Genomic DNA, 20,756 nt, shown 5'->3' on the forward strand with positions numbered 1-20,756 from the left:
CGCGTCCTCGCATTCTCGCGCTGCCAATTAACGTCACGTGATCATCCCTCGCGTGAGAGCTTTGAAGCTTCTGCGGCGAATTTGACAACTACAGCAAGCAACACCCAGCAACCTCTGGGATACCTCGTCCCCATTACCCACCCGCTCTGGAACGCACCTAGCTCTTTTGCCCTTTGATAACTAATTTAGCTCTCTTTTGATATTATCTCACGTTCATTCCACCTGTGAGCTAGTCCCTTTGCTGCCGCCAGCTTAGCTCTTTGCTAATCCTCCTTGGCAGCTAGCTTTCTTATTCGCTTCGTTTGTTTTGCTTCAGGACAACACAGCTTATTATCATGGCTGAAGATGACGCTGAAAAGGCCTTTTTCCAGGCCCAGGCAATGAATGCAGATACTGTGAGCTACAATACTGTTGAGGAACAAGGTGCAGATAGTTCAGATTCAGATGATTATGACCCTTCAAAAACGCTGCAAGATCAATTTTCTGCTCCTTTAACAGACTCCAAGCAAGATGAAATACAAGAGTCTCCCCCAGTTACTGCACAATCGGCTTCAGGCACTCCTCAGCACGGTTCAGTACCGCCGGAGAATGGTTCGAATCAGCCTCTTAGTGGTAACTACCCGTCCGAGACGCCGTCCAGGACTGAGTCGAGAGCTTCAGCATCTATGCCTCCATCCAATACCCATGTGCAACCGAAGACCCGAACAATAGGGGGCTTTGTCGTTGAGGATGATGAGGAGGATGACAAGGGCGATACTGAGTATGAGCCACCGGCCGTACTGGGCGGTGGTGAAGATGTGGGAACTGTTTCTGCAGGCGTACCTGAGCAGGCTGTCTCTGAAAATGCAAATCAAAATACTTCTACCTCTGATGTATCAGTACAGCAGGCCGCACCAGACCTGTCCACCTCGAAAGATGTTTTCAATAACTCCTATTCTCCTCCTGTTCCTGCTCCACAAAATGATCCTTCTCTTGTTCCTGGTCAAGATCTGTACAATCCCTTGGCTATGCAGGGCGGACTTGCAAGTAACAGCCCTGTGCCAACCCCTCCGGCTGCTACTGCCGAGTCTTCCTCTACAGGTCGGCTGCCCCACGATCGTGTTGGCATACTGGAGGATAGGATCCAAGAAGACCCTCGCGGAGATATTCCTGCATGGCTTGAGCTCATCAACGAGCATCGCAGTCGCAATAAGATCGACAACGCCCGTGAGGTCTATGAGCGTTTCTTCAAAGTCTTTCCTCAAGCGGTAAGTATCTCATGACATTATTCCTTCGATTTCACCGGAACTCACGAATATTAGGCGGATCAATGGGTCTCATATGCCAATATGGAGTCTGAAAACAACGAACTTTACCGTCTAGAGCAGATCTTCAACAGGACGCTTCTCGCAACCCCCAGTGTTCAGCTGTGGTCTGTCTATCTTGACTATGTTCGTCGCCGTAACCCCTTAACAACAGACACCACAGGTCAGGCCAGACGAATTATATCGTCTGCTTATGATTTTGCGCTTCAGAATATTGGTATCGATAAGGATTCAGCTCCTATCTGGGTGGATTACGTCCAGTTCATACGTTCAGGCCCGGGTAATATTGGGGGTTCTGGCTGGCAGGACCAGCAGAAGATGGACCTATTGCGGAAGGCTTACCAGAAAGCGATCTGTGTACCTACTCATGCTGTAAACACTTTCTGGAAGGAGTATGATCAGTTTGAGATGGGTCTGAATAAACTTACTGTAGGTCTCTTCGTCTTTTTGACGAAAGTTTTGATAAAGTTTGATGAGCTAATACGGTTCTGTCAGGGTCGCAAATTTCTCCAGGAGCGCTCTCCTGCATATATGACCGCGCGGAGCTCATACACTGAGCTCCAGAATATCACGCGTGATCTTATCCGTACTTCGTTACCTAGGCTACCTCCTATTCCGGGCTCAGAAGGAGACGTGGAGTTTAATCAGCAGGTCGAGATATGGAAGCGTTGGATTGACTGGGAGAAGAGCGACCCATTGGTTCTCAAAGAAGAAGATATTGCAGGTTTCAGGGCGCGTGTATTGTATGTCTACAAGCAAGCGCTGATGGCCCTGAGATTCCTGCCCGAAATATGGTTTGAGGCGGCGGAGTTCTGCTTCCAGAATGATATGGAAACAGAAGGGAATGAGTTCTTGAAGCAAGGAATAGACGCCAACCCAGAGAGTTGTCTGCTTGCATTCAAGCGGGCTGATCGCCTTGAGATTACGTCGGAATCAGAACAAGACCCGAAGAAGAGAGGTGCCAAAGTAAGGGAACCTTACGACAAAGTTCTCGATGCGCTCTATGACTTGATCAATAAGGCTCGCACCCGCGAAGCGCAAGACGTCGCTCGTATTGAAGAAACCTATGCCAACGCTCAACCAGAGAACCTGCCTGTTCAGGAAGAGGACGAGGATGAGGACCGTGGGAGTGAATCAAAGGCGAAGGAGTCTGCGAAAAAGGCCCAGATTGACGCGGTGCGGAAAGCGCATGCTGTGCAAATCGGGATTCTTTCTAAGACAATATCCTTCGCGTGGATTGCTCTGATGCGCGCGATGCGTCGTATTCAAGGAAAGGGCAAGCCTGGTGAAATGGCTGGCTCAAGACAGATATTTGCGGATGCTCGCAAACGTGGCCGGATCACCAGTGACGTCTATATCGCCAGTGCTCTCATTGAATATCACTGTTATAAGGATCCGGCAGCGACGAAGATCTTTGAGCGTGGTGCAAAGCTGTTCCCAGAAGATGAGAATTTTGCTCTCGAATATTTGAAACATTTGATTGATATCAACGACGTCACGAGTAGGTGTTTCTGTGTTCCATCTGAGCAGCAGAACTGTGAGCTAATGTGGTAATTGCAGATGCGAGAGCGGTATTTGAGATGACTGTCAGGAAGCTGGCATCCAATCCAGAGAACGTCCACAAGGCAAAACCCATTTTCGCCTTCCTTCACGAGTATGAGTCCCGATACGGCGACTTAGTCCAAGTGGTCAATTTGGAGACGCGGATGCGCGAGCTATTCCCTGAGGATCCGGCCTTAGCACACTTTTCGCACCGCTATTTGACGTCCACTTTCGATCCTACAGCAGTCCGACCGATCATATCACCCTCTCAAGCGAGACCAAAGACGCTGGTAACAACCGAGCAGGTCACTGACGCACCTGTTCCACGGTATGCCGACGCGCCGTCGACGAGTTCTCCCAAGCGGGCATTCCCGCTTGACGAATTGGACGATGAGATGGGAAGACCCCGTAAATTTATCCGCGCAGAGTCACCGCTCAAAGCCGCGGCCGCTCGACGCGTCGATCAACAGAAACAGACCCAAGTGGTCAACGGCGGAATTCAGAGCAGAGCGCAGTACAGACCCCAGTCCTCTGCAGCCCCTTTACCTCGCGATGTCGTCTATCTTCTTAGTATAATCCCCCCTGCTTCTGCGTACAATGCTGGCAGGTTTTCCCCTGAAAAGATGGTGGATCTCCTCCGAAGGATCGATATTCCTTCGTCCATATCACAGTTACCCAATGTCTCGCAGGCTATGTATGGAATGCCAGCTGGACAGACGCAAGTCCTTGGGATGCACCCTTCAACTGGTAAGATGCTTGTGTCCTCCCATTTGTTGAATGCATAAGGCTCCCGCAAAGTGGGAAAAGTACCTGCGGTTCTGCCTGGGATACTATTAGATGAACTTGGAAGACTCCTCGCTAACAGTTCTTGTTTCCTCCAGGTCAATACCGTTAGTTCGCACTGTAACGGAAGAACCAAGCATAGGGGCGCCCTTAAGGATACTATGGCCCTCGTACTAGCTCAATCTCGACTACAACTCCTCGATCAGATTTTCTTGTTTGTCATGCTTTGATGTTATTGAATGTAAATGGACATCACCATATGCACCTAAAACAGGCACACCTGCATGCGAAGTGAACGGCGTTGTTTGGTTTGGTGTTCTTTCTCTTTTTCTTTTCTTTTCTTTTTTCTAAAAGCCGGATGGCGACATGCTCATAGCGAGGATTGTGATCGGCTTCTTGGGTCGGACATTCAAGGAAGGATGGGGGCATTTGTACAGTTCGATGACGGGCGGAAGATTCTACGAATGGAGAGCAATCGACGAGACTCCGTATTTCTAAGCAAATGGGAGATGCTCATTTAATACTTGAAAAGCATCATCATAACATGTATTGTTCTGAAGCGTACCTTTTCTTATTCCAGTTTACGCAGTGTAGTTCGGTCCTATTTACACGATGCTTGTCTGAATCAATGTCCAGAAACAAATGCTAGATAGTATTTTCCGCGTAGTTCATTCCATTCTCAAGCAGAGGGTGCAACATTACATACGGTAGTCTCTTGCCTACACACGCAGAAAGTAGTTATATACATCATCAGCGACTGCCAGCTTTCGGTCTGATATTCTCAGACATCGAACATCTTGATACTGTGACTTTTCGCTGATCTCAAATAGCAAGCTCAAAAGGACTGATCTGCAATCCATAATATCGAGCTTTATTTTCCGACAACAGTTAGCTATGTCACCTACAGATAGCAGCCACTGGCAAATTAACAAGGTTTGTCCATTCTGTTATGTAACGGTCGGGAATCTCGACCGGTCCAGCTCATTTCACTTTTTCGTATACCCTGACGATATCCAGAGATGGTGAATATGGAACTTTGTCTATACAGGCTCACGCTCAGTACATTTCCTTATTAATCAAGTCCACCGTTCACTCCGTTGTCTTCTGTTCTGTTTCCGAGTGTATGAACGCTGTCAATAATCTGCCCTCCAGTTTGTATCGAAGATTGTTGTACTGCACAGAATTTCGGTTATGTCGAGCCTATTGAATATCCGAGGAGACAGTACTCTGCAATTTAAAATCGGTAGCTAGCCCTTTTACCTTTTTAGAATGGATGCTTAGATATGTGATCATACGTACCTGCTTGAATAAACATGATCGCAGATTCTAAGAGACGATCGATTCCATTGTGTTTATGGTTCTCAAGTAGCTACGACTTAGCATGTAAAATTGGGAGGTAATATACCATAGTCTACTGTATTGGGTCGGGAAGAACATAAATTTATCTCACAATGCTTCCAATGCCACAGGACTCGCTATAGTGTAGGAAGTTCCCACACGACACGCCGTAACAAACAGAACGTCCCTTCAAACCTGGGATTCCACAAGTATGGACATTCAACCCATGCATCGAAGCACAGTAGTATTTTCTAGAACCAGTCTGGAACCATAGCCATTATAAACATGAGATGGGGTATATTATGTCCGTCATTTGGTAGATCTTCTAAGTAGACGCTGATTGCACATCCAGGATCGAGTCAGTCAGAAAGTCCAAACCTTCAAAGATGTGACAGGGAAATCTCACTTAGCTCACTATCTCAGAGACAATCCAAATACTATTTTGTGGCGCGTAGTTCTGCGAGGCATCAATATTTAAGAGGACTCGAACGCATATAGACTGCGTGATCTCGACAACTCCACAACTATCATCCTAAGGATCCATCAGCTCAGGCTTCTCATTCTCCTTTTTCGATTCGTTCCTCACTTCTCCTAAATTAAGCAAACATACCTACTTGACATCCTAATCATATACTCCTCAATTCCGGAAATTACCTTCTGTTCAGAACCACGTCAGTGGGACAACCAGCCCCATTGAGGCTGGCTCTGTTGTTCCTTCCTAAAACGTCTTGTGGTCGCTGTGGACGTCAACTTCCTAGGAGACAGTCTGTGTTCTCTTTCTCCAGACGCGTCCTCGCCTCAAGGTCTCCTCTTCTCCTCTCCTCTCCTGCTTTCTCCCTCCCACATCTCACCTCTATCCTCTCCTCCTTCATCCTCACCTACAACTCGAAGTTGCTTTTCTTTCCTGTTCTGCACTGTCTCATCTCATACACCCTTCCACACATCTATCTCTTCTCTTCTTCGTATTTCTTCGTTGCAAGTTATCGCCATATCGCTTTTCCTACCCTTCAAGTAAGTGTTCTCTTTCTTCTCTCTCAGCAGTTAGGCTGTCTCTGGTACCCCATCACTTGGAAGAGAATCCAGCTTTTCAGGTAGGTAACACGCCATCAACGTTTCTTCTCTTCGTTCCTCCAACGCTCCTCAGTTCATCGATTTTGCCCTTGTCCTTATTGCAATACACTCTGTAGTGACTAACGAGCATAGGTTCTGACTTCGTCGGGTTTTCAGCAGTCTTGTTTCCTTGAGAGCTCCACTCGCGACGATCGATACTTAAATCAGGGTTTATACCAGTCGCCATGTCTGGTAGACCATCCTTGCCTGGGTCTCCGACCACTCACCCAATGAGCCCGACCCAGCGTGAACCCGCTCGCGGTGATCCTGCTTTGGATCGTCCGCGGCTGGCAACAGATAGCTGTAAGAACATCGATCTTCCGCCGACGGCGTTTGCTCTGAACTATCCGGTAAGTCAGTGATGTTTGTATTGCTTTCGAGAATATGTCTTTCGGTTTCCCACGCTGCTCGGCCAGTCACCTCCCAAATATATTGAGAAACGCAATGACTTCTCTAAGGAGAACGAGTGGATGCCCCTCCCCAAGACTACCTCCTGGTTGCTTTCACGCAAGCAGTAACTAGTAGTCTGCTGCTTCTTCCCGAGCTTTTTTTGATAGTGAATGCGGGATCCCGCATCATCCCCTATTGTCTTCGGCCGCCCAACTCCTTGAGTGGTTGCAACCATTCACAGACAACCATCTTCCTATTGCTATGTCGCAGCAATTCATCGCTACCTATGCGGCACTTTCACCCATGATCGTTCAAGCTGCGTATCCCATGAATTCACACGATTACTCCGCTTCTTGGTGTATATATAGACCTATTCGCCTCGTTCATTACTCTTCTTCTTCTCCCCCAAACCACCAAAGCTCCTCTCTCTTCAACTGCCTCCCAACTCGATCATACCTCTTGCTGCTTCAACCCACATCTCTTGTACCTTGAGACCTTGAGTGTGCTAGGCCTACACGATGCAGAATCTTATTGAAGATCCGGACATCCCTCAGCCCGTTCTGACGGCGGAGATGATCCGTGCTCCTCAGTTTGATGGGATCATCAAAGGGTTGCCCCGTAACCTGAACTTCTATGGCGCTGACGATCAAAAGAATGCCGTTCCGTTGGACATCTGCCAACGTCCTGGAACCAACACGACTGGAAAAGAAATCGAGGTCTCGCTGAATGCGTATCCGATTTCTAAGTTTCCTAGCAAGACCGTATACCAATACGATGTAAGTATAATTCCGTTCCACAACCCCGGTGACGTCCTGACATATCTGACGCATTTACAGGTCCATATCGGCAACGGCGCGGAGAAGCGTGCTGTCATCCAGAAAGTATGGAACTCGAACGCCAGGAAGTCAGTTCTTCGCCAGACCATCTTCGATGGTAACAAGCTCGCTTGGTAAGTATCATCCGCTCCCCTAGTTGATTCTTGAACTAACTTCATTAGGTCATTGAACAATTTTGAAAATGGTTTGAATGTGGTCGTCGATCTTGACGCTGAGCAAGGTCGTCGCAATATCACTGGAAAGAACCAATTCCGCTTGGTCGTCCGCCGCACCAAGACGGTCAACCTTTCCGTGTTGAGCGCCTGGCTCCGTGGCCAGACTTCCTATAGTGAGGATGTGAACGAGGCTTTGAGTAAGTACTGCATCGGTCTATATCCACTGGAAATAGGGCATTTACTGACGGCCTAGCTTTCTTCGATCATGTGCTCCGCGAATATCCATCTACCAAGTTCGTGACCCATAAGAGGTCCTTCATTGATCCCAAGGGCCAGAAGGAAGACCTTGGAAATGGAGTTCTCGCCTTCAAGGGCGTCTACCAGGCGATCCGCATTACTCATGTAAGTCATCAATCCGTCTGTACCAGTTTATTTTCACATTAGTCTAACGCACTATTGTAGCCCGGGCGGCTGTGTGTCAACATCGACGTCTCCAACACGTGCTACTGGGCACGTATCTCTATCATGGGTGCTTGCATTGGCATGACCGATTCCCGTGACATTCAGCAGGTTATGTGGAACCTGAAGCCCGTCCCGGATGGCTACGGTGGCTTCACGGAATCGGCAATGTTCTATGAAGTCCACAAGCGGCTGAACAAATTGGTTGTCCGTCCCAACTATAACGGCTGCCCTGTGTCTGATCAGGACTTCGTTATCAAGGGCCTGGTCAATTCCAGTCCTCGAATGTTCACAATTGATATCAAGGACAAGGCTACTGGGACGACTAGACGGCTCACTGTACAGGCTTACTTCAAGGAGAAGTATAACATAGACCTGAGGTACCCAGACCTTCCGATGGTCGAAATGACCAAGAAGGAGGTCTATTACCCAATGGAATTCTTGACCATCCAGGGCCTCAACAAGTACCCGTACAAACTGAGCGAACATCAAACAGCAAAGATGATCAAGTTTGCTGTTTCTCGTCCTGCCGAACGTTTGAAGTCCATTGAGAAGTGCAAGGAAACCCTCGATCATTCTCACGACCCAGTCTTGCAGTCGTTTGGCCTCAAGGTCGAAGAAAACATGATACGCACGAAAGCCCGTCTTCTCCCCAACCCGGAGATCCAGTTCGGTAACCAGAAACTCAATCCTGGGACCAATGGACGCTGGGATCTGCGAGGAAAGAAGTTTCTCGAGCCGAATAAGTGGCCTCTGACCGCGTGGGGCGTGGGATACGTATCCAACAACCGTCACCCGATCAACCAGAGCCAAGTCGAAAGCTTCTGTGACAGTTTTATGAAGATATACTCTGGTCACGGTGGCAAGGTGGCTAATCGTCCTTGCATTGTGGAACTCAAGGAAGATGTGGCTGAAGCCGTTAAGAAGGTCTACACGGCCACTGGAAACAAGTTCCAGAAGGACCCTCAGCTGATCATTTTCATTGTTCCTGACAAGAACTCCTTCACCTACCTTCGAATCAAGAAGTCAATGGACTGCCGCTGGGGGGCTCCTTCGCAGGTCCTCCAATCGGAACAGGTTGTGAAGGGTAACCCTCAGTATGTCTCCAACGTTTTGATGAAAGTCAATGCGAAGCTTGGAGGTACCACTGCTCGCGCGATCTCCAAAATGCCAGATTGCGGCGTCCGCTCCGGCTCGATGATAATCGGGGCTGACGTTTCACACTCAAGCCCTGGAAGCTGGGCACCTTCAATGGCTGCTGTATCTGTTTGTGCGGATTCATATGGGGCTCGTTACTGGGGAGCGTGCGATACGAACATGGAGCGTGTCGAGATGATCGCTCATTCCAACTTGCACACCATGTTGAAACCTCTTATTAGAGAATGGATTATGACGGTCAACAAGGGCCGACTTCCAGAGCACGTCTATTACTTCCGAGACGGCGTCTCAGATGGTCAGTACCAGCAGGTGCTCATGGATGAGGTGCCGCATATCAAGGCGCTCCTTGGGGTGATAGCTGAAGGTGCTTGGAATGGGAAATTCACAGTGGTTATCTGCTCTAAGCGGCACCACATTCGAGCATTCCCTAGACCTAATGACCGTAACGCTGCAGACAGGTTCGGCAATCCTCTGCCAGGAACCTTGATTGAACGGGATATAACCAGCCCAGACCACTGGGACTTTATCCTGTACTCGCACATCGCCCTGCAGGGTACTTCTCGCCCTGTTCACTATCACGTCATCCTGGATGAGCTCAAACACAAGCCTCACCAGCTCCAGAATATGATCTATGATCATTGCTACCAGTACATGAGGTCGACTACTTCTGTCTCACTTTGTAAGTTGGTGCTCGGTTACATTATTCTTCATCCTGCTAACCATCATTACAGTCCCCGCAGTGTACTATGCGCATCTAATCTCAAACAGAGCGCGCCATCACGAAAACGTTCCTGCCAGCTCGGGTCCTCAGAGCGGACCGCACATCAAGCTGGACAACCCAAAGCCGAAGAAACCACAGCCGCTGGAGAAGCGCCTGCTTCCCATGCACGCCAGTTCCAACAGGCTGGCTTTCGGGATGTGGTACATCTAGATGATACACATTCAATGGTGGCAAAATCAGGATGGATGGTCTCCGGGCAACTGCTTCTCTGTCTCGCCGGCAACAACGAGCTGGAGCAAGTTCGTCATTTGCCCATCGTGTTTTTGTCTGACATTGACCACTGGGGGAGCGGTAAAAGGGTTAGGTCGTTTCCATGTCCTGACTGTGGAGCATCTCATTCTGCATTGTTAATCTCAAGCCGTGAGATAGATTGGAACTGATCGGCTCTGTACTGGGCTTGAACGGATCTGAACTAACTGAACCGGTGCATATTAGCATGGCGGCCCGTGTCTCTTTTATGCTGATAGCGGATAGGTGGAGGTGATCTCTTAACAGTATCGGAGGAAATGACCAATACATCACTTATGACCCAGTCTTAATGCTCTCCTAGCCTCCTACAGTAGACTTGTAGACTTGTAGACCAAGTGTCTTTCTGATAGACGGTACACTAGAACCTTCCTCACTTTGTTATCATGGTAGATGATGGCACAGGAGTCGAAAGAATCATGCTTAGATTGTAATTTGTATTGGCTATAAGAGAAGAATTGGTAACTAATGTGCAGTATCTGCACGGTTTACTCCTTACATGCAAGAAAAACCTACGGACATTGGATGGAGAAGCAACGACGCCAGACTGTTGAGGATTCAAGCCAGTCCTAGAATCAAATACCTCGACGACAGAATACCTCCTGTATGCAAGATATCATCGCCTTCCACCTTGGCATGAGAGCCAGGCTTAGGAGGGGATTAGAACTGTCTTAGCTTAATAGGCACTCCAGCAGAGAGTAAAAGGAGGGGACAGTCAATCTGTCGAGGGCTACTGTCTACAGAGATCCAGACATCGCAAGATTGGATCAAACCATCCTTGGAGATACAACTTGTCCATTTTATTTCTCTCTTTCATATACGTACACCCGGCTGGATGTGTATAACTCCTTGGTCAGAGAAATAAGCTGCGCCGTGATTTCGAGTATAAGACCAATGCTATTAACTCATGGCCTTCATTTTCAACGTATAGAAAACGGGCTGATGAATGAGAAGGGGGAATAGAACGATGCAATGGAGCCCAAGACAGGTCGCGATGTGTTGATGATAGATATTACAGAGACAGAGGGACATTGAAGCAATAGGAGGGCAAAGCCTTCGTCGATGCCTTTGAACATTAGACTGGCATGCGCGTTTAGGCAGCGCAGTCCAAGCAGGAGGGGAAGGGGAAGAGAGCCATCCAGATGATATTGAAACACACAAAAAGAAGAAACAGAATGACAGAAGACTTCTGCTTGTGTCACTTTGCACAGCTGCCATCATCATTATTGGAAGAGAGAATGAAAACAGAAAAAACGGAGAAAAACGAGGATTCCCAGAAGGGTCGGGTGAAGAACAGTCTGAGAACCCACTCCTCATAAGTACTGCGCCATCCGACCCTCCCACTGTCCCAACACACAAGTCTATGGATATGCGCACATAAATTCCCATATTATCATAGCGCAGTATACCATCACCAAATGCAGAATTTTTTCCGATCCTGAATGCCATCATTTTTGCGACTCGACTTCCTCGCTTTTGAACCAAAGAACGACGTAGGTACGACCTCAATGTGGCGGCAACAAGCCTTATCCATGCATCCAGCCTCCGTGAAGCGAGGTCGACCCTAACTACGTCCACTGGAAAATAAACCCAACATGTATACAGCACCCTGCCAGTGGCCAAAAAGAAAAGGAGAGATAAAACACAAATGTCGAAGATAGGGAAAACGGAAATGAGGTAGATGTAAAAGATCACGACGGGCCATCGATACTTTCGGGACTGATCATACCAGCGCCATGGTTGCCAGAACCATCGACGTTAGATCCAGCAGTCGCCGTGGATGAATCGGCGACTGTCCCGTTAGTCATCTGGCCAGATGTGCCGTTCACTTTACCGGAATGCGAGTTGGTGCTGCCTTCTCCACCAAAGGAATCAGATAGACCACTTTTCGCGCTGCTGTTGTCTAAGGAAGTGGCGGCAGAGGCCACATTCACACCGGGAACATTTAGCTTCAGCTTAGAGACTGACTTGGTTGCTGTCGGGCTCGTCATATCATCCGCGACCGGCATTTCCTCGCCTGGTGCATCCGCGTTGGATCCGCCTATGCCCGCCGCGCCGCTGTTCTTCTTCACTTTCTTCTTGCTCGGCTCTGATATGCTACCTCTCGCAGAAGCTGCCTGGTTGGGAGCTGAAGCTGGAAGTGGTCGCTTCTGGGGGCTGTTTGTAGGTCTAGCAAGATTCAAAGGCGCAGTGATCTTTCCTGAGGCTGGAAGACGAGGCCTAGCGACCGTGGGTCTCTGTTTGGGCGGTAGTTCCAGATCTTCAACGAGTGGCTCATCATTGTTCGCTTGTAATTTGCTGCGAAAGAAGTTTTGAACCAAGCCAATCTGATCCGACAAGGTCTGAAGCGATATGCGCGGATATGGCGGAGGAGGGGGAAAGAGCGTCGATGTTGCTTGCGATGCGCTAGGAAATCTGTCAGTGGGAATCTTCTTTGGTCAAGCAAGGGAGCCACGTACTTCGTATTCTGGGCCTGTGCCGCATTATACATCCTGTTCTGGAGCAGATGAAGTGGTACACTGAGACTGGAGAGTCCGAATTCCTTGTCCAGTCCCAGTTCTTTGAAACCAAAGAAGTCTTCGTCGATGTCTTCAGCGAAATCACCGCCAATGAACTGTTCGCTACCGTCATGGAAGGCATTGGAGCCATCAGCACCGCCATCTGCGAGAGCGGGACGGAGCAACTCTGTCAGATGGGCCCTCAAACGATCATGGACAACACCGAGCTTCGTGCCCAAGCGCTCCACATCATCTTTGATGTATGACTCCAATGATTCGACATCTATTCCGACAGATGAGAGGGTATGGAGAATAATTTCTTGCTCCGTGTATGCAGGCTTAAACTGAGTAGCCGATGGCGCAGAAGTATCCAGAGGATCCGAAACTGGAACTTTCGGGGCTTCCATGTAAGTTTTGAATGTCTCGCCGATCTTCTTGAAGAAGTCAGAGGCGATGTCGGTAACTGCGTCCAGGGCCGACGGTTGGTACTCCTCGAAACCGGCGTGATAGAATAACTTTCCAACAGACCGTTGCAGTGCAGCTTTGCATACCCAAGGAGCTATTACTGGTCCTTCGTCGTTCATAACATGAGTTGGAACATCCTGCTCCACAAATGGTTCTGGGTTGTATTTCTGGAACTGATTTTGGTACATCTAATATTCGTTAGTCTGCATCAGAAAAGAAACATCTTGGAGAGATGTTCATACTTGAGATTGGAGCTGCATCTGCTTTACGATACCAATTTTGGAGCAGATCTTCCGTGTCTCCTGCATCTGTCGCATGTTGGCGTCCATCTTCCGCGACAACTTGCTATCGGGAGCGGTAAAGGAGCCCTTGGGGAGAATCCGGAGGAACTCTTCCGAGGCATCAACGACGTTGCCTTCAGCATCTTCTCGCCATAGAAGATGGTCAGGAAGGTCAGGAATACCCGACATAACATCGTAATAGTCCGGAATAACCTTGTCTTCAACTTCTATCCCTTCCGCGAGGGTCTCGCCGGCTGCAACTGGTTCCAGGGCCTGAGAATTCGACTCCTGAGTCTTTTCTCCTTCAGCCGCACGCTTTTGGTTCCTGAGCCATCTTCTCATCCCGGCCTTTGTCCGAAGCAGAGCTGGCTCATCGGAATTAAGCTTGTCACCCTTGAATAAGCGATGTCTCTCCGCTGCAATAAGAGCGCGGTCTTTCTTGGTGACTTGCTTCCAGACCTTATATTCTGGGTCTTCAGCATCGATACCAGGAGCGGACAAGGCGCTGAGAACGGTACTGGAAGGGCCAAAACCATCAATATCCATTGCATCAGTCTGACTCCCTGGTGCACCACCTCCAGCGGCATCAAGGGGTGTTAGAGTGCCAGGGGGTGGTGTCGCAAATCCGTTCTGGCTCCCATCCATAGCAGCATCGGAATCCGAACGCACAAAAGCGTTTGACTGGGCTTGAGGAGGTCCCTGTGGACCTTCAGAAGGCTGCGGAGTCTCGCGAGAGGGTCCAGCGCCTTTTTTGGATGTCTTCCCAGGTGCCTTTCTACCTCTAGATGACATGATGGGTTCGTCGTCACTTTCCTCGGCTCCGTCCATCTCTGCGAGTTGCTGTCGACGCTCTTCTGCTTCGACTTCCGCCCGATCTCTGATTACGATATCAGGGATCAGGGGCACAAGCTTCTCTGTCTCCTTACGCATATACAGAGCATGTTTGCGAAGGAAATGATCAGGATTAGCGTTATACTTCAGACAGTTTGCCCAAATAAGGTTTAGATCGTCGACAAACTCCTGCTTCGACTTATACTGCAGTGCTTTGAGTTTTTTGGTCATCGTCCCCAGATCCATGGGATGTTTAATGACTGTTGTGTATTAGCACCCGCCTGATGATAAGCAAATTAGCGCAAGACTCACTGTTGTAATAGTCAGGTGCTTCTCGTTTGTTCACCCTGGTTAGGAAAGCAGTTGAGTGTTCCGTCTGGGCTTTCAGCTCGCTGAGCACCTTTTCCGCCGCTTCGTACAGCTCCTCCTGACCAATCTTATCCTCGCTAGCCCATTTACTTCGATTTTTGCGAACCTCGCTCATCAGACTCCGAAGTTCCGCATCAGAGGCCTGCACCATATTCCGCTTCATGTCAATGCGAGCAATCAAATTCTTCAGGGTCAGACTCGAAGCACCAAGATTCGCGCTACTCAAAGAACCATAGCCATTCGTTCCGGTGTTGGTGGTGTTCGCACCAGCGGTGACACCTTGGCCAGACATCTCGGCCTCGACTTGTCTTTCAGACTCCTCTAGCCGTTGCTGATCTAGCATAGCGTCCCTATCATTTTCCAAGGTGTAAAACATTGTATGGAAGCTCCTCTTTGCAGCCTCTTCCGTAGCTTTCTTGTCCTCCTCGAGCTTCTTGCGAATCTCCTCCACCGTCTCCTTTTTGATATCCTTCAAGCTATCTGCGGTTGCGATGCTAGGCCGATGGCCAGGGGATGGGTCCGCACTCGACTCCAGAACGGCAGCTGCCGACGCGACCTTGACTGGAGATGCGACTGGTCCTATATCCTCATCATCCTCCTCCTCCTGCTCCTGCTCCTCCTCCTCCTCATCATATTCATCGTAGTCATCTTCATCTATCTTTCTCGCCGACTTTTTAGGAGCAGTCGTTGCAGGCGCGTCCTCCTCCTTGGCGCGTGCGGCGGCGGTTTCCGGTTCATCGTTGGTGGCCGGTCCGACATCCCTAGATTCAGCATCGGCTTTTTCCTTGCTAAACAGTGTTCCAATCTTCGCCTCGCTCTTTTTGTACAGCTCACGGAACATGGCGATGCGTGGATCTTCGTCCGGCGCGGTGTCACTTTCCGATATCAAATTGTCCGTTTGGGACCCATCCGCGCCGACGGAGACCCGCGTCTGAGGCGTCCGGGGGCGCTGGGGAGGTTTTGGAAGGCCATTGACGGAGCGCACGTCGTTATGATCATCGGGAGGCCGGAGATGTCCTGGTGGCAGCCAGGCGTGGTGTTGAGCGAGCGACATGGTCGCTCGAAATCCCCGGTTCTGGGGCGGGCGAGGGGGTCCGTTTCTCCACGTTTATGACGAGGTGTCGCAGGGCACAACGGGGTAATTTCGGACGGGAAAAAAGGGACGCGGGACAAGAAGAGTGCGCGAGCAAGCGCGACACGATGTCTCCAGCGTCAGAAGTGATGGTGAGGGGGCGGCGTCGATGGCAGACGAAGGCGCTCCTGGAGGTGGTTCTTGCGCGGAGGAACGAGGTGAGGTTGGCCATCAGCCCAGCGCCGTCACGGCAGTCGGACCAACCGCGCAGTTCTCGACGTTCCCGTCAAGTGAGGACGATACCAGACAACCACAGCGGACGATTCTCTCTCCATCGCCCTGTTGAGCCTTCTCTGGGGCCTTCTGGGGAGCTTCTCCCTATCTATCTTATTGTTCAAACAACACATTGTCCGGATCCTCCCAGACTGCTGCCCCGTGCTGATCTGCCTCCACTGCGCATGACGCAAGCGCCGCCAGCGTAACTTGTCCAACCCGCAGCTCCGCCTCCAGATAGATAGACAGACAGACTCCCAGCAGACCACATCAGCCTTCTTCACGATGCGAATCCGTTGGCCTTTTGCAGGTACGTGTCACCCTCAATTCCTGGCAGCTTTCTATTTCATGGAATTGTGACCTCTCTGGCACAAAAAGCGTCAATGGCCATGGTACCTCTGTTAGCTGCTGGCTAGCGCGTTCTTTCATGCTGGTATATATATACATTACAAAAAACAGCAGTATTAACAATGCTATTATCCCAGGGGCATTCGCGGTTCTCGTCCTTCTCTCCGCCTATATCGGCCTCCTGCCTCACAGCACCGCCTCTGATGATGGCTCCGGTCCCGCGATTCCCGCTCATCTCCAACCGAACGACAAATTCCTGCACCTCGTGACCTTCTTTTTCCTCTCTCTGATCTTCTACTGGATCTCAGATACCACCAGAAGACGCAATCTGCATCTCACCCTGCTCGTCTGCACATTAGTCCTGGGAGTCGGGTCGGAGATCGTCCAAGGCCTGCTCCCGAATGACCGGGCATTCGATCCGTTCGATGTCATCGCAAACGTCGTCGGCAGCCTGGGTGCTATCGGCCTATGTAGCTGGTATCATAAGCGGATGATCGAGCGTCGACGAAAGGCACGATATGGTGCCTTTGCCGATGGCGCCGGTGACGATGTCGAGCTAGGCGTCAACCCCGGCTCCGGCGGTGAGGAAAGCCACCTAGGCCCTCAAGAAACCGGTGTCACGACATTGGAGCAGGAGGTAGATAACTGGGACGAGAACGCAGTGGATGACTGGGATGCGGAGGATGGACCTAGGGAGACAGAAGGCCTAGCCGGCAAGAATGCTCCGAGCGAAGGACAGCCCGGTCCCACGACGAGTACAGCCGGTGGAGAAGGCAAGAGAAGCGACTGAGTAGTCCATTGTTATGGATTATTCGTGGACATAGTTGGTTTCTTTTTCCTATACTCCTCTTCTGGACTGTTCGGCACCGAAGGCTTTATTTATCTCCCATCCCCCATCTCCCATCTCACAACACCACCAGTCACGTTCTCTGTGCATTGTTTTGTTGCAAGATACCGTGTTGTTATCACAGTACTCCCCTCAGATTTTTTTTATTTTTTTATTTTTATTTTTTTCTTTGTTTTTTTCGAAGCCGTGTCTCTGCAAGCATCATTTCCGCAAAAAGAAACGAAAGGAAAGGAAGGAAGAGAAGAGAAGGAAAAGAGCCCAGGCTCTATTACGAGTGCATGTACGTTATGACGAGAACCAGATGTGTGTTTCCAGCTAGTCTATTTGTCATTTTGATATATCCTCTTATCGTGCTGCAAATTTTCAAGTGCAATGCTTTGCTCAGGTAGAGGGGCACTTTGGCAAAGTTTAAGTGAATGATACTGCAAGGATGACTTTTGTTGATATTCAGTGCGTTGCATGTATCAATAGGATCAGCAAATACTCGATACTCGCATTTTGATGATAGTACTCTCCATTCTCAATTTGGTCGGACTGGATCGAAATAATGTACATGAATTCTAATGTTGACATGACGCACTGGGCAATAATGGGGTCGTGGGAAGAAGGATAAACAAACCAGGGTATTATTCTGACAAACCATTGAAAGAAAACATATGCGAGAAAGGGCGAGGCCGGTGTAAGCATAATTCCCTCTGTTTGCGGAGGGAGATATGCCCCATCAACCAAGACCAAAGGGTGGAAAGGGAGCTGCAAAAATCCTGAAAGACACACTGTGTCCCAGGGAAATGCAAAAGGGATGCAACAGGTGAACATGTATGGGAAAGGCTCTCTGGGCCAATGCAGAATCAACGCGCGCACCTAAGACATGTATCTCTATGACAGGCACAAAAGAAAAGTTGGTGGGTAGAAGAAGGAAGACATAAACATTTTCGTATGCAGTCTCCATGCGTGGCAACGAGGTTGCAACGCCTCAGACAGGCTGTAGCTCTGGCTTCTCGGCTGCCCTGTAATCCGAATCGGAGGATAGCCTCGCCATCTTAGGAGATCTAATATCTGGATCGCCATCCTTGGAACCCGTCCGACCGTCGTTCTCCTTGCCGTGACCCAACCTCAGTTCGGCTTGTTCCCTGATAACTTCGTAGATGAACAGCAGTTGCATCTCATTGTACACCATCATCATCCGCTGTTCACGCATGTGATCGACCGTGTCGAAGACGGGGTCTACCTGGGGATCACTGATCTCCAGAAGCGCTCCGGAGTCGAGTTCCTTCAGAAGATAGTCCAGAGCAATGAACGTGCCGGTGCGCCCAACGCCAGCACTGCAGTGCACCACACGAGGGTTATCTGGGGTGGTAGATTTGGATTCAGAGGCCTTGAGGAGCTCGAGAAGAGCCTGGCGATCCTCGCCTTCAGGCTTGGAGTAATCCGCCCAACCCCCAAATAAGAAATGCCAGACAATCTTTGACTCCGAGCCTATCGTGAGTTCAAGCTTGCGGACCTGCGAGCGACAGGATTCGTCCCAGTGAGATTCCAGCAGAGTGACTCTGCCACTCATGCTTTCCTTGACCTTGTCACGCGCCTCGTCGTTGATAAAGGGATCCTCTTCCTCTATTTGTAAATCGATGGTGGGTTTTTCCTGGTCCAAGGGAAAGTACTGAGCACATTTCTCCCTGCCAGCTTCGACGGTCTGGGTCAGCATCACTACTACTGCCTCTTCCTTGCTCTCGTGGAAGACCATGTGCCAGAAATACGCGATTTGTCCTGTGACGGGACCCTAGTCAAGAGTCAGTGAGAAAAGTCCAACAGATCCCGACAAAGGCTCAGAACTGACCTGCGTTGCGATATATCTCCTCTCCTCACCCTGAGTGGAAGCCTTCAACACGATCGGAGACGCATTGATGAAATCACTCTCGCCCTCGGGCACCTTGAGACGGATCCGAGAGTTCGCCCACACCAACACGTTCATGTAGCGGTTCCGCGCCTTTGCTTCGGGGCCTGTTTCGAGCGCCCAGCGGTGCGATCCATCGTTGGCAGTGGTTCCCTCGTGGACGCGACGTCTCTGACGCCATTCGAGTTCATCAAACTTCTCGTGGATTTCTAAGGGCCCAGCATGCACGGATTAGTTTGTTTTTTCTTGAAGCATCTTGCGAGATTCGAGCTTTGAACCGACCTGAATATGACTGGCAGAGGAACGGAGGTAGAGGCACATTGCTGTGAGGCCGCTGTGCACTTGCTCCCTGGTCGACGATCAACGAGTCCGCGGGGATCTCATCGCTGTCCTGCGAACGCCCACGCTTTGTTGCAACATTGGTATCGATCTTGATCGGCGAGGGCGCCATCTTAGCCGCAGCAGACCTCTGCAAGGCGCGAACCCGACCCAGGACGCTGCGCGCCTTTTTCGACGCCCGCTTCCCAGTCGATGCGAGTTTCCGAGATCTGCTGCGAAGGGCGAGCGACTCTGGAGAGGGGCAGCGGGGTAGCCCCGTCGCTGTTTCCCGCTCGCCGCTGTCGGATGCGCCAACACTTGCTCTGCTTGCTGAGTCTGGTCGCGATATCTGCAGCGAGGACAGGTCGGGACAGGTATGGAAGCTCGACGGCGACGCTGACGGTGGTGGTGGTGCAGCCAGTTTTCCAACTCCCGCGCGCACGAATCGCGGTCGCTGGAGATGTTGTCGCAAAGCCACTTTGGGCGTGTTGGGCACGTTGCGTGACGCCGAGAAATCCGTAGATAGCAAATGAGTCTCCCTCCGCGAATCGGGCGGGCAAGACAGAATGCGTTGGAATGAATGGACAGACTTAGAGTTACTAACTCGTCGCTAACAGGGTCTCTGCCAGTGCCACCAGGGCTGGTTCTGAACAATAATATGTAATGTGGAAGTGTCTTTTGCGTGTACAATGGGACAAGACCCTTGTCGGACCTGCCCAGCAGTCCAGTTAATAATTAAAGAATAAGGAAAGACTTAACTGATTATGATTAAGGGGGGTAGATCCGGATGATGATGCGCAAAAAGAGGAGTCATAAATAATAACTATAGACCCGTCAAGTTGACGACCGGATCACTAGCTGCCCAGTGGCAAAGATTGAAAGATCTAGAATAAAGAGGGATAGATATAGGAAAGAGAATCAAAATCATCATATGAATCAACGATAATAATCATATTATTAAGTGATTAGAGTAGTTACTGTACTCTGTAACTAATTAGATGCCGGGGAATGGATCTTGAATTCATCATTATTCATGTCCACTACTGCCGGTCATCCGTTGGACCAAACCAAACCCGCTCTAGGAATGTCTTGGTTGTGCCTCGGGTCTCTCACTCTAAAGCTTGCCTTCTTCCGTTCTGCGATCTTCTTCTTCTTATTCCAGCTCGTGACCTAACTATTATTTACTCAGCGGCACGCTTGAATGCCCTCGTTGCCAATGGCGCAATCTTGATTTCCATTCCGTGAAACTCGTAGCCTGTTCAGCTAGTGAAGCTGCTGCTGCCACTCCAGTCATGTTCAAAGGGTGGTGGCTGCGAGCCTTCGAGGTGGGTTTCGCCGACCAAAAAATTCTTTTCACCTCGGCCACCGCAGCGCAGCAAGCTAACAGCTCTCTTTCCATCTACAGATCTGGCTCACTGGCCGCGTATGTCTGATGGTTGCCGCCGTCTTGAATTGATCTTC

The 20,756-nt window shown here is 49.9% G+C and overlaps 5 protein-coding genes across 5 annotated transcripts; 3 read left to right on the forward strand and 2 right to left on the reverse strand.

Moving 5' to 3' along the window:
• The first annotated feature begins 99 nt into the window (after positions 1-99).
• On the forward strand, positions 100-3,976 carry C8Q69DRAFT_473693 (putative mRNA 3'-end-processing protein rna14). The gene is made up of 5 exons (XM_028631063.1): positions 100-1,247; positions 1,302-1,733; positions 1,800-2,805; positions 2,865-3,593; positions 3,728-3,976. The coding sequence occupies exons 1-5, from the start codon at positions 336-338 to the stop codon at positions 3,739-3,741; spliced, it is 3,093 nt and encodes a 1,030-aa protein (XP_028483114.1). The 5' UTR covers positions 100-335; the 3' UTR covers positions 3,742-3,976.
• A 3,063-nt stretch (positions 3,977-7,039) lies between these two features.
• On the forward strand, positions 7,040-10,006 carry C8Q69DRAFT_405734 (putative eukaryotic translation initiation factor eIF-2C4; the record flags this gene model as incomplete). The annotated part of the gene is made up of 5 exons (XM_028628085.1): positions 7,040-7,416; positions 7,465-7,655; positions 7,712-7,860; positions 7,921-9,754; positions 9,807-10,006. The coding sequence occupies 5 exons, from the start codon at positions 7,040-7,042 to the stop codon at positions 10,004-10,006; spliced, it is 2,751 nt and encodes a 916-aa protein (XP_028483115.1).
• Positions 10,007-11,673: 1,667 nt separating this feature from the next.
• C8Q69DRAFT_325009 (Bromodomain protein) lies at positions 11,674-15,801 on the reverse strand. Its single transcript, XM_028627407.1, has 4 exons — positions 14,490-15,801; positions 13,308-14,437; positions 12,562-13,253; positions 11,674-12,508 (listed from the first exon to the last, which is right to left on the reverse strand). Exons 1-4 carry the CDS (start codon positions 15,598-15,600, stop codon positions 11,794-11,796), a joined length of 3,648 nt encoding a protein of 1,215 aa, XP_028483116.1. The 5' UTR covers positions 15,601-15,801; the 3' UTR covers positions 11,674-11,793.
• A 375-nt stretch (positions 15,802-16,176) lies between these two features.
• C8Q69DRAFT_405602 (putative VanZ domain protein) lies at positions 16,177-17,029 on the forward strand (the record flags this gene model as incomplete). Its single annotated transcript, XM_028628080.1, has 2 exons — positions 16,177-16,201; positions 16,377-17,029. 2 exons carry the CDS (start codon positions 16,177-16,179, stop codon positions 17,027-17,029), a joined length of 678 nt encoding a protein of 225 aa, XP_028483117.1.
• A 1,030-nt stretch (positions 17,030-18,059) lies between these two features.
• C8Q69DRAFT_487663 (protein-tyrosine phosphatase 2) lies at positions 18,060-20,589 on the reverse strand (the record flags this gene model as incomplete). Its single annotated transcript, XM_028632002.1, has 4 exons — positions 18,060-18,863; positions 18,921-19,186; positions 19,260-19,691; positions 20,481-20,589. The coding sequence occupies 4 exons, from the start codon at positions 20,587-20,589 to the stop codon at positions 18,060-18,062; spliced, it is 1,611 nt and encodes a 536-aa protein (XP_028483118.1).
• Between the last annotated feature and the right edge of the window lie 167 nt (positions 20,590-20,756).

Source organism: Paecilomyces variotii, assembly GCF_004022145.1.
Source record: "Paecilomyces variotii strain CBS 101075 chromosome Unknown C8Q69scaffold_9, whole genome shotgun sequence".
Classification (NCBI taxonomy): Eukaryota; Fungi; Ascomycota; class Eurotiomycetes; order Eurotiales; family Thermoascaceae; genus Paecilomyces; species Paecilomyces variotii.

Coding starts and splice junctions, on each gene's coding strand:
- C8Q69DRAFT_473693 (XM_028631063.1), top strand. CDS start 336: ATGGCTGAAGATGACGCTGAAAAGGCCTTTTTCCAGGCCCAGGCAATG. Junction 1,248..1,301: donor TCAAAGTCTTTCCTCAAGCG/GTAAGTATCTCA, acceptor CACGAATATTAG/GCGGATCAATGGGTCTCATA. Junction 1,734..1,799: donor TGGGTCTGAATAAACTTACT/GTAGGTCTCTTC, acceptor CGGTTCTGTCAG/GGTCGCAAATTTCTCCAGGA.
- C8Q69DRAFT_325009 (XM_028627407.1), bottom strand. CDS start 15,600: ATGTCGCTCGCTCAACACCACGCCTGGCTGCCACCAGGACATCTCCGG. Junction 14,438..14,489: donor AGCACCTGACTATTACAACA/GTGAGTCTTGCG, acceptor AATACACAACAG/TCATTAAACATCCCATGGAT. Junction 12,509..12,561: donor GCACAGGCCCAGAATACGAA/GTACGTGGCTCC, acceptor CAGATTTCCTAG/CGCATCGCAAGCAACATCGA.